Here is a 13,139-nt window from a genome sequence, read left to right on the forward strand (position 1 = left end):
GCTAAACGCGTACAAACACAGTAAAGTTGTATACTTAGAAGTATATCCGACTTTAATTTATGGTCACTATGTCAAATCCTTTTTTGCAATGCCACTGGTTTATAAATTAACTTATTCATGAATTATATTATGGGACCCTAGTCGTAGTAGCAAATTATATGTTACCAACAAGCTAAGCAAGATTATTCCTGTAAAGTAATAGAAAAAGAGAATTAGTTCCATTACATCATCATTATTGTAATTCATACACCCTTAGGCATGTCACAAAGTGAAAAATACGTTTTAAACGGGAATTAGAACCAAAATGCCTTTCCAATGCCATCCTGGAATAGCCACTAATGACAAGCTTTAAAATGGTCTATTGTGGCACCACAAAGAAATTTCAAATGTTTTGTGAGGCATTAGCTCAATGTCACGTTCTTCACAGCTTCAGAAAACAATTTTGATTTCAAAACCACGTGGCCCAGTTCAAACGAGATAGCAAATGTTCGAAGGCTTTTAGATACACTTACAGTCACAAAAATCATGCATTACGTCATCAGAAAAGTTAATTTTTATATGAAAAGAAAGATTTACCAAGTGTGATGCATTCTGCGAAGCCAATTTTATACTAACTACTTCCTATAACAAATTTACTTAACTACATTTTGACCTCATCTAAGCCAACAAAGAAACTCATGGTTTTTTCACAAAAGATTTTATTACTTCGTATGTGAAACAGAGCGAAAGAGCCAACAGTAGGCCTAATCTAAATATGGCCATATAGGCCTAAGTTTTATGTACGTATATGTATATAATGACTCGTATAAATGATTTCTAATAATTTTATTGTACCGGGGTTTCATATTTTAATGTAACTTAAAAGCAAATGCCACGAAAAATGTAATGACTCATTTGATAAGATATTATATAAGCTTTGTAAACTCCGATCTTGTTTTTACCCACGGGGCAAGTATGAACAGTTTTATAATTGCTTGGAATAACTAAAGGAATCCAGAAGAAAATCAGACCAACAGCACAAAAATTAACCACCGATACCCAAGCAGAGAATTTTGGTTTTTTTCGTTTTGCTAACAACCGTTTGATGACACTTGAACAGGTGATTTTTGTGGGGTCGTGTCCAAGGACAGGAATTTGAACAACAATCTGTTGCTGACCAACCGGGTCTTGGGTTATGACCTGAGCCACGGCTGGTTGAGGATCCGATGTTGCAAAACTGGTTTCCACGTTCGGAGTTGTCTCACACAGGCCATGAAATGGTCGGGATCTGCTCTTTCCCTCCATGTTGTAAAATTGGTGTTTAGTTGACAACAGTTTTGTGTCGTTATTGAGCTTGGATCTACTCTGTGCAGCTCAGATCACAGCTGATTCGCGTCCAGTTCCCTTCTCTTTTTGCTCTCACTCCCACGCAATAAAGCCAGAGATGCAGTTCCTAATCTACTAATAAATATCGCGCACACCGCTATAACGTGGTCGTAATATCATAATTATAAATAAATAAATAAATACACACACAGTTTTCGATGACGAGTTTCGGATCGGTTAAATTGACGACAAATACTTCAGGTTTTCAAAATTACTTGATCATATTTGTACATACTTGATCGTGGTGTTCTGTTTTTTAAGTTTTGTGAAATACTTTTATTTTTCTCTTGCACTACGACATTGAAAAGCACTGAATACGCGTAGCATAAGTAGGAAGATTTTACATAACTTAGATTCGACTAAATGATCTCAAAAATACCCTGGTGCGAAAATGTACACTATAGAGCCGACTGACCTCGTGACGTCTGTTTGAACCACGCTTTATGATGACTAGGGAAGGCTGCATTGACGCACACATAGCTGAATATACTGTATTTTCCTATAATGTTGGGAACGGTATAAAAATGTTCTCCCGTGACATAATTACAAGTATTTGGATTTAAACCGTTTTGAGAATGTGACATTCAAATCTACGCTTCAATATTTACTAAAAATATAGTTTACAATTGTGAAGTAATCTTCTTTTTCAAAAGACCACAAACGAAATATTTGTGATACGCACGTTTCGCAATATTGAGTTACAAACAATAAATATTTTTTGTTGTTAAAACAAAAGGCTCTTTTATAAGCCCCCACTTAAGCGGCAGTTGTTTTGGCAACAAATATCCGATGATTGTCCGCTATTTATGAGAGTTTGGCATTTGTTGGCTTTGTTAAAGTGATACCTTATAGTTTGTTAAAGATTTTATTTGGAATATTCTTGCGAAAACACTGATACGTTGCGCTACAGAAGATTGTTCTATTTCTTTGTGCAGTCGAGTTTGTTTCACTTGTACAAGGCTACTTTCCATCCAAGTTCTTTTGTTTGTTGCTGAATTTTTTCTTGTTTTGTATTCAGCAATTTTAATATCAGCTAGGGTAGCTTTGTTTACTTCTACAACTCACTGAGACAGATCTTATGCGCAGATATTTGCTTTCTTTTCGCAAAGGTTCGAATCCATTTATCCTATGTACCCAGTAGTAGATTGTTATGTTTTTGGCGTAAACATTTTTTAGTTTAATTTCAGTTTATTGAAGTCGACATCTTTGACCTTTAATAAATTATATAAAAGACTCGATTTGACTCGAGTCGGTCTTGGCTTAATAAATGTCTAAACAAAGAAGCAAATTTATTTTGTTCTTAGCACGATCGAATTTGTGTCTCTGTAATTTATGTAAAACTTCAAAAATAAAATTTGAAATGACGTAGTTCTGACGACGACGATGACGATGAATACGCGGCCAGAGTGCGCTGTGAGCAAGGCTTCAACCTACGGCGAGGAAGATGAAAATACGCATATGGCTGTCGTCGAGGTCATATGTCAGATTGAAACGTATACTGCGAAGCAGAAAGAGCATGAAACCACATTGAAAACGTTGACAAGGAAAAACGCGACATCCACCGAGAAGCCAAAGAGTAAAGAGCAGCTTGTACCTGTCACCAGTGGGCACCAAATCCCCAGCAACAACTGATGACCGCCATCGCCGAAGATGGGCTCGCAGATAACAGAGCACGAAGATAACAAAAACGCCACTTCTTCGGAGAATTACAGTTAAAACTATAGATTTTAAACAACACAAGGCCACTTGCTGTGTTTGGATCGAAAATGCGAAACTGCCGTATGACAACAAAGGGCTTATTGCGACGCTTGACAGCCGGAACTTTTCTGGTACGACAGAGGTCTTGCGCTAAACACATTGATTATGGAGTAAAGTCAGATCGACTTTCCTCGATCGGTCGCCATTATGGGCAGGTTTAGTTAATTAGATAAAAGCAAGCATGTAAACAGACTTTTTTTCTACTCTTGAACTTCACGTTATCTGCGTCAGTTTATATTTTTTGTATTGACCCATTTGCCATTACCTAATAGAACCATCACTTTGAGACAATCATGCAAGCGTGTGTCTATTTATTACAAAAAGATTAAGCTTAGATCAAACTAAAACGATTCGTCCTGTTAAGCGAGGATCTACAGCAACTATTGTTCCTATGCATGTCTCATACAGCCATGAGCTTTAATAAGATGACAACAAAAGCTTCTAGCATTTGATTCGGGATTTGATACAAATTTGACGGTACAACATCGCAAGTTTCTCTTTGAATTTGCCGGTTACCAGCGGCTTCGTGCAGCGCATGAAGATTCAACCGATGTGAAAACAAACAAATCTATTTCTCACTCGCTAGCGCCTTTCAGTGATGAAGTGTTAGACGTGACTCAATTCTTAACAAGGTTGTTTATGGGTTTGTAGCAAAAATTTAATTAAACTATATTGAAAATTACAGACATAATTTTTATAAACTATTTATGTTTATATCTAGTATAACTACTCAGAAAAATTCAGAAAATTTAACCTTCTTATAACTCGAAATAATTTTACAATAGATAGGCTATTATTCACTGATTGCGTATTGCATTAATACACCCTATAATGGTATAGAGTTAACTGCATGAATAAATCTTTATAAAAATGGCAAACAATTTTCAACGAACTGTAATGCAGCAAACAATTGCTGCAATACAATTAAACTGTGAACAAACGATGCCCAGATATAATATGACTGTGCAAGTCTGGGCATTTCAATATTTACGACAAGCTATCAAATTTACAAGACTAGCAACAAGTAGTAATTACCCACAAATTTGAATTTAACCGAACGCTGTGGGAAAACATTCCGGCGAAGCTGTTATTTAATTTATTTTTATACTGTGTTAATAATTGACTGTTTGCCATAAAAATAAAACTTGCCATAAATAAATAAGTAAGGCTCCGCCTAAAAAATAAATATTTTTGCAGTTACAAACTATATTGTTTAAAACTTAAAATTTGTAATAAGACAACGTTATAAATTTACGGCGGTATTTGCTGTTCCCGTAAAACTTGAAAGCTTTGTGCTGTCGTTACAGATTTCATATCATTGCATTATTGACAACATCAAAATCACTTCTAAAGCTAATTCCAAACTTCTAAAGATAATTGTTTACTTTTATAAAATTATTTCAAGCTATAGCTGCTAAATTCTATTTATATGTCACCAAATTTCACGTTATTTCGCATGTGTTTTGCGATTGGTTCGCCGGCTCTTATTTTGAAATTAGCAGACGAAAGTACGTAGGCTATTTGTTTACCACTGCACAGTGACATGTTGTTACAGTAGATGTATTCCATACCCATATACTATGACAACCACTCTTGCGCACGATGTAAGCTTTTATTCTGTTGTTTATTTCAAAGTCCACAATTTGTACAGTTAATTATTAATATTACCCGTATGCGAGTATTGACACTTGTAACACTTTTCATCGTTTTTTGTGAGTTTTAGATACAAGTACACGTTTTAGTTTTTCCTACAACTCCACCCCCGAGTCATGTCACGCTGCTCGCGATTTTTTATCTTGCCGACTAACCATAGTGGATGGCACCTCGTTGGTTTGGTGAAAAAGAACTCTGAAGAACTGAAGAAAGAAAGGTGAACTCTGAAGAAAGGTTGCTTCTTTTTTGATGGACGATGCTGAGAATACCTTTTTTTATCCTAGACGTGCTCGAGTGAACGCGATTAAGAGAAGAGCATAGGACGGTTAATTGATTGGCCGTAAGAGCGGGAAGTTTCCTGGTGGGAGAATTTAGCGTGACATCTACACCCACACAACATTGCCTATCGGGCGTTCACTTTATCTGACCCTAAATTAAGACCTGCAAATATTGTTTGAACGACAGGATATGTCCTTACACATATCGTTGCTTGCAGGTAAACGTTTGAAAACAATCGAGCGGCAAAACGATAAAAAAGATGTAGACCGCGAACGAGCAAGTTTGGACATCTCCTGCTTTACAACAGTTTAGAAGTCGTAAATTGAAGCAAATATTTTACGTGAAAGTTGAGTAAATTTGTACAACGTGGTTTACGAGGTGACCTACACGCAGCAGCAGGGAAATAACACGCTCTTATTTTACTTGACGTTTTGCGATAAATTATGTCACGGTCTATGAAGTTATGTCATAATTTCACCAACAAACACCCAACAATTATCACTTTAATAGATAGTAATAAATCATTATACCCACTACGTGGTCTATACGACACAAATATATTTTACAAGATATATTTGTGAACATAACGTCGGCATTTATTGACGAGGACAATCAATTTTATTTCAACAAATGAAACTGTATTTTTTGATAATTGTAATTCTTTTATTTGTGGCTTTATTATTTTATTCACAACAATTTATTTGTGAATTATTTGCATGTTTTACCTCAACGGTTTTTCAGGTGTTAATGAATCTTTAAGTTCTTTGTAAAAATAAACACAGTTTTTCATAATTGATAAAAGTAAACATATTTCAACAAACCGTGGGATAGAAACAGGGAGTACAATAAAAATCGGCACATTTTCGTGTTTGAATTGGACACTCGGACACCTTTGGGTTACTGGTAAAAAGCTGCCGATATGTTTCATATTAAACTTGTAAAACCTCAGTTTAGTAGATGTAAGTTACAATTGTAAAACCATATATCATTACATGTCATGTCATTTGCATGTCATCGTGACGTGTCATTCATTGCAAAGATAACCTTTTCTGAGGTCATTCCTTAGTACACCTGATGAAGCAAGCTGATGCTTGCAAAAGCTTTTGTAGAGAAATTCAAAATAAATGTTAACCCTAGAGTGCCATCCTTTCCCCTGCTAGTTTTATTATTAGCTTTTCAGAGTCACAGCATACCACCGTATAGGTCGTAGCAAGAGAAAGGCCTTTGTTTGCATTTTTGTTGTAAATTTTATTGAATCCTATAAATTAAAAAGAAAAAAGATTGTTCAAGATGAGCTGTAAATAGAGCATATTTCCATTATACTTTTAGTAAGCCTTCTACGAAGAGGTAATGCCTATGGATGGCTTAGTGGTATAGCCAGCTTTAGAATTATATGTTTGCTTATTAAATATTAAAGTCACGTAAACAGTTTCGTTTTGCAAAACCCGGCTCAGTAGGTCACAAAATAAGCTTAACCTACTTGTTCGTTTTAAACTAAACTTTTAGATAAGTCTTTGATGCCGAAATAGAATTCTTCTGCGATGGACTTCGTTCGAAAGGGTTATTCCAAACTCTTAACAGCAGTTGGTGGTACCGGTATGTTGTTTAACTTAGTTTGTCTTTGTGCAAGAGAATTACTTTAGATAGACGAAATAAAAACACAAATTACTATCTTTTATTTTTTGTGTCATCTAAAAAGATCACTTTAACTAACTATAAAACTGAATAAATTAATTAAATTTAGATAGCCTATAACTTATATATCTACATCTCACATGTGATGAGCTCGAAGGTTTTATGCCAATCTGGCATTATGGTTTTAATCAAACCGTCAATCATAGCGTAAGTGCCTACTTCTGAAAAAACTGAAGAACGAAAATGTTAATAAAATCAAGTTAGCGCCTTGATTTAAAGTAAATTCTTTGTAAATTGTAAGTCAGTAGAAGCAGAACTTGTGCGTAAGTTTTAAGTGAATAGAACTTTTGCACAATCCGTTGTGCGCATGCGCAAAAAATGCACAAAAATTGTGCGCATGCGCGAACAATTTGAGGACAAATGAGCTTTAGACCGTGGAAAATGCAAGTGAAATTTTGATCGACACTGTATCAGGATCTGTACCAAGATCGCACTCCTATTTAGGGGTCATTTGCTCCTCGCTTTTTCTGTTGAACAAACAACACTATGATTGGATTGAAAAATATTTTAGATTTTTGGACTGCCGTAAGACTATCATTTTATGTAGTAAATAAAAAGTGGTTGCTTTGAGACTAATTTCACGCACAATTTTTGCACTGTATGGCGAGAAATAAACAACAGCAGAATAACACACAACACAAAGCAGAGTAGCACGTCAGAACTATGTGATGGCGGTTCGATATGAACGATTTTTTCTTTAAGCCGACAACAGTGAACCGAGTTGTAATCCTGGTGTTGTAATTTGCTTCACGTTGCCGTTGTTTTTTCAACTTAATCAATATATTCTTTGAAAGTAGTTTTGCACAATTAAGTCACCAGAAAAAATTGTCTTTTTGCCATGATTTATGTTGAAGGCAACTCGACATGTAAATAAATGTTATTTATTATAATCGTTTTTAATCGGAATTATTTTCTGACAAACATTTTCCAAAACCTAATTGTGTATCGTAACTTTATCGACGTAGTGTGTGATCTACTTTTGCACGAGACGCGAAAACGATATTTCTCGTGTCAATACTATACTACTCGTGGGCTACATGCAGTGTGACATCACTTTAACAGCTTAGCAGTGTCACTGCCATACTTTCCATACTCGATTTACAGTCGTTGCTATAGTTATCAAAGGACGTTTATTACGTCACCTTGCAATCTTTTATTGCCTGGTTTCGAAAAACGGGAATGTGGACCAAGACCCGAGTGCAGATATAGCACGCATTTCAGTTGCGTTTACATAGTGAATGCATATAGATTAAAAGATAGGTTGCGTAATAACGTACTAAACTAAGTACTAGACGTTCGTAACAAAAGCTCCGTTAGGCAAGTTTCGTATAATTATTGTCAATTACGTGCAACGCTATTTGAAAATGAAGATTATTAGATTGTTGTACGTCGGCATCTACTATTCTAGAAGCTTCTTAATACCCTACTCGTCTATATTAGTTATTTATGGCAAGTGTGACCAAAACAAAATTTTTAAGCAAGGGATTCCATCAAATTTCCTATAACATTTACAACATGAAAACATACCGCAGTACAGTAACTCAGTACTATGATTGTTTATTAGCGTACTTCTTGTTTTACCATTCTACCACAGGGTTTGCATCATAATTTTCGCTACCTACCGTAAGTGGCAAAAAATATACGATACAAAAAAGATATAGTTTAAATACCAGACTATCAGTAGACGATGATTTAGATTATTATTGACCTTGCGATTATTTGAAGGTAGAATTTTTGGGGAGAAATTATGTGTGTCATATCTAATCAAAATATAAACAAACTTCGAAAAGTGATGGATATCTTATGTAACTTTTTGACGATGTGAAATGCGCTACTGGATATTTAACAGTAACATCCGTCAATGTTGCTTGACGTCTTGTGGCTGTCATTCCGAATCGAGCGAAGTTCGATTCCTCGCTATCGACTATTCCTCGATATTGACGAATCTCATCTTAAGACGTGAATTATTGTTGATTAGTAGCTGTCCTAGGTTTGACTTTCATACAAACAGATAAACACAAATTAGTTTCCAGTTGTTTTATTTAATTTGACCGTCTGGGCTATAATAGCCCGACAAGTAAGGTGGTCCAAGCGTGTACTCTGTAATGAAATGGTTGTACGTCGTACCTTATCCTGTAAGGGCGACCACTTCAATTACAATTTTGTCTGTTGAATTGTTTAATGTCCTCGATGGTAAATGAGTCTCAAGGTCGTTGTCCGCTTTTCTTAATCTTAGAATTAATTGTATCCCTCGAAAACTATATATTCTGATTACATTGAAGTTTCTTTGAACGAATAAATCAAGATAAAACATTGGGACAGCTACATAATAAAGTCGACCACTTTCTAGGGTTGACTCAGTAGACTGTAACGCATTGAACAACTATGAACAACAACACACGCAATGCAGGCATGCACGACATCTTTGTCACGACTTAATACGATAAGCAGAGAGTAAACCTAATCGATGACGTAACGTTATGCTTTGCTTTGCCGATTTCCGTAAACAAAACAGTATTCTATGCGGCATTCTATTTGAAGGTAATCTTATCATATCATCACAACTCCATAGTGTATTCACCTCTTCTCCGAGGAAAACGCGTCACGATGGAGACGATCCTTCTAGAAAAATTTACCCGAGGGTGAATAGTAACGTTAGTTAATGCATGGTGTGCAATCAAGTACGGGCATAATAACGTAATGAAGGTAATCACTAGGGCAACCAGTTTTTTGACCTAAAATTTTAAATTTTGATCTTAAAATTTGCAAATTTTGACCTCATTTTGAAAAACGCTACACTGATAGTCTCTACACTGTACACAGCAACTTTCTAATCTAAAGCTGCATGTAAAAAAGACAAAATGCTTTTCTGGTGTTGACTTTTTTTGTTTCTGCGTATTAAGATTGACAACTTGCAGTTTCAAATGCAATGACGTCACATCGTGACGTCACCAAACGCGCTGAAAAGCCTTCCCTCTCTTTATGTCTTTGGTGCTAAGTAAAATTTGCGGGACTGGAATTGTTTGCGGTACAAGAAAAGAGAAAAACGGAAGAATAATATTACAAAATAATTACAAAATTACAAGTTTAATACATTTTGACCTAAAAAAAGACCTAACGAAACAATTTGACCGTATTTTGACCTAACGTAACATTTTGACTTTATCTGACGTAATAACGTCTATACCACACGTCGTACAAAGCTGAAATTTGTTATGTGCTTGTTTCATAGCATTCTGAGCAGGTAAAAAAAATTGACCATATTGACTTTTGGTTGCCCTAGTAATCACCATGACGATTACGTCACATGTTATTTCAAGCGTTTTTAGTGTGCGTAAGGTCAAAAGCGGGAATCCAATTGCTTAACTTAAATTGTCAATTTGGACATCAAGACACGCATATATTACACATAGCAGGTTCATGTGTTACAAATTGTTTCAATTTGGTAGTATAAGCCAGAAACATACTTGCACGAAAGACCTTGCATCATACGGAAAATTATGACTTCATAATACGTTGTTCGTTTCCGGAGGGGAAGGGGATGCTAAAAAAACAAAAATAACCAAAACTGAAAAAGTATGTAAAGTATCTTGTATGCATTTATACGTCCTGTGGTTGTGCACTTTTACATGGGAATCGCGTACTTAATCCCCACACCCATATATGTCAGCACCACAGACATTATAGTGGAGTTGCCCATGTCCTCAATGCAACAATCTGGATCCAGATTCCAGAACACTTTGCTTACGAAATGAAGCAATACCACCTTTTATCTTCACAAAGTTTTAACCAACGTCAGCTCTAAACGACTAAACCATCCAGGACGTCACTCAGCAGACATGCTTGTTTGATGAGTTTGGATCGTCTTCAAATTGTTATTGGAAGGTTTGGATTCCTCATGCACATTTATGCATGGTTTGAGTTTCTCAGCTACTGTCGCATGCCAGTGTTGTGCAGAGGAGCTTTCAGCAGATCTCTTTCTACATTCATGTCCAGATTCCTCTATAACAGGGACATTGGATCTGAAAGAAATACCAGCAGCTGGCTCATCGAAATGTATTTTGACATCTGAAGTCCCACACTAGCTGACATTAGCCGACAGACCCAGACATTTGGCCTCCTAGACTAGCCGGCGACACCCTCGTGCAAAATATGAAAGTGTAAGTGACAACAAAATTGATAAATTAGAGATTCACCAATTCCCAACGGTATAATCTTATAGTTTTTTTTATAAGACCTACCCATTTTTACAGAAATATATCAAAGTTTGCTGCGCAAATTTTAGAATAAAAATACAATTTATTTTGATAAGAGAATACTCAATGTTTTAAAGAAATAGTCCCGAAGACTAGAAGATATAAGCGAACAGAAATAGTCTTGTGTCTCAGTGCATCCATAATCCCTAGAAGAAAGGTTAAAACTCATATTCAAAGATTTTGATGTGACAGATTGATACGATAGTATATGTACGGTACTAGTGAAGCATAGATCATGTTTTTACAGCAATTATCAGCACCAAACTAGGCTATCGCTAACAGTTCAGATGAACTGCAACTTAACATGTAATTTCAACAACTATAAATACACCAATGCTTACTTAGACAAGCTGTGGTTTTTGTGCACTTTAAATTATTTAAACTGTATCTGTTCCTTTTTACTTAAACAAGGCAGCCTATTTATACTTGACGCAAAAACCAGTGTTGCACCCAGGGTTTCAAATTGTGATCTTATTATTATCCCCACAAATGTCATGATTGGTAAAGCGTATTTTTCCAACACATTTTTGATAATGGTAGTAGAACTAATTGCTTAACCACTAAATGTTGTTACTAGAGTCGGAATGTTTGTCCAGTATACTGACTGACAATGTTCCCTCTAATTTTTCACGAGTCTGAGCAAACACATTAACTCCCTGAGCGGTCCCTTGGACCACTGTGAGCAACATCAGACATGCCACGTGCGCACTGTGGCCATTATTATGCGTTTATTCTATTTTTAATTCAGGTTGGCTTATTTTCATGTGCGCAACACAGATTTTCTGTGCGCGGAGACCGTCTCAGCAGTGCGCATTTGCGCACGCGCGCAGCTTAGTGGGACTGGGAACATTGCTGACTGATACCATTTTTCGTTTAAGATCAACTTGTTTTTGCACTTGTCTTTTACTAATTTAGTGCACTTTATTATATTTCGAAAAATATTTTTAACCGATGTGACTATTATGATTCAAAAAGACAAGCAAGTTATGTCCAGTAGCAATCTTCGAAATTCAAAGTTTCACCGGATTTAATTTCCAATTTTAACTGTTTAAGCACCTCCTGGGAAAGCGATTCAAGTGCTCATACCCAAAGAAGATGGCAGCTATGACATGGACAAAGTTGCCTTGAAGAACTTGGCAGAACATCCTGACGTCATACACAATCCTGTTGCAGTCATTTCCATTGCTGGAGCCATGCGAGAGGGAAAATCATTTTTTTTTATGTTTGTTGACTATGTATCTGGAGTCTAACCTGGTAAGACGATTACAATTTTAGTTTTCATTTAAAGTAACAAAGTTGAAACAGTTTATTAGCTTGCAGCAAACAACAGTTAGATGCATTAAAATGCTAACTGCAGAAAATGTTTGAGGTTCAGAGAAAAAAAAAATTCTTTTCTGTTACCCGTAATTGTGATCATGCTTAACCTTACTATGGTCCAATTGGTCATCATTTTTCAATACTGTCATTGTCATTGTTGCCATTTTCCAGGTCACTTTTTGTCATACAAGGTCATTTTTGACCATACCACTATCTGGTTGAAGGTTATCATTGTGGTCATCTCAATTCATTAAATTAATAAATATGTCTATATTTGCACTCATGGTGTTGCATTGTTCTAGTATTTCTGTCTTGATTATGATACTATATGTGCCCACATAATTTGATTAACTTGTAAATTTGGCCGGCTACCAACAATTGATTGACAAGTAGTAGATACTAGAGGAAAAATACCTTTGTTTTTCTCAACTGCAAACTTCGCTCCATGTTAGCAGTCACTGCTAAAGATAACTTTCTGCTACCAAAAGTTTTCTCTTTGTTTTCATTAATTCTTAGCATAGATATAAGGTTAAACAGACTTTAAGTATGACAATAAATCATGTGAATTGATGAATTATGGCTAAATACTTGTTACCACAGTGAGGTAAGTGAATAAGAGAAACACTAGTTTGTACTAGAATCCTCTGTAAGCACAATTTATGCCAGCACACACATTAATGCGCAATAGCTTTAGAGTTGTTTATTTTTTGATCGTGTTGAAGTTAAAATTAAACAGATTAAGTCCTTTCTGTGTGAACCAAAACTAAGTTTACAAAAAAGCGTTTGAGAAATTTTTGACTTTCTGACCTTTATTAG

The 13,139-nt window shown here is 35.7% G+C and overlaps 1 protein-coding gene across 2 annotated transcripts in view; it reads left to right on the top strand.

Annotated features, from left to right (window-relative positions):
- Positions 1–6,259: 6,259 nt before the first annotated feature.
- The window catches only part of LOC143448936 (uncharacterized), a 41,746-nt gene continuing 34,866 nt past the window's right edge, over positions 6,260–13,139 (top strand). The window contains exons 1-3 of one of the 2 annotated variants that reach the window (XM_076948898.1): positions 6,260–6,402; positions 6,562–6,651; positions 12,060–12,260. In XM_076948898.1, the coding sequence (XP_076805013.1) occupies positions 12,240–12,260 (21 nt within the window). In that variant the 5' untranslated portion in view covers positions 6,260–6,402; positions 6,562–6,651; positions 12,060–12,239. Of the gene's footprint in view, positions 6,403–6,561; positions 6,652–10,561; positions 10,911–12,059; positions 12,261–13,139 lie in introns of those variants that run through there. The other variant, XM_076948899.1, reaches the window with a different exon arrangement.

Source organism: Clavelina lepadiformis, chromosome 3 (assembly GCF_947623445.1).
Source record: "Clavelina lepadiformis chromosome 3, kaClaLepa1.1, whole genome shotgun sequence".
Classification (NCBI taxonomy): Eukaryota; Metazoa; Chordata; class Ascidiacea; order Aplousobranchia; family Clavelinidae; genus Clavelina; species Clavelina lepadiformis.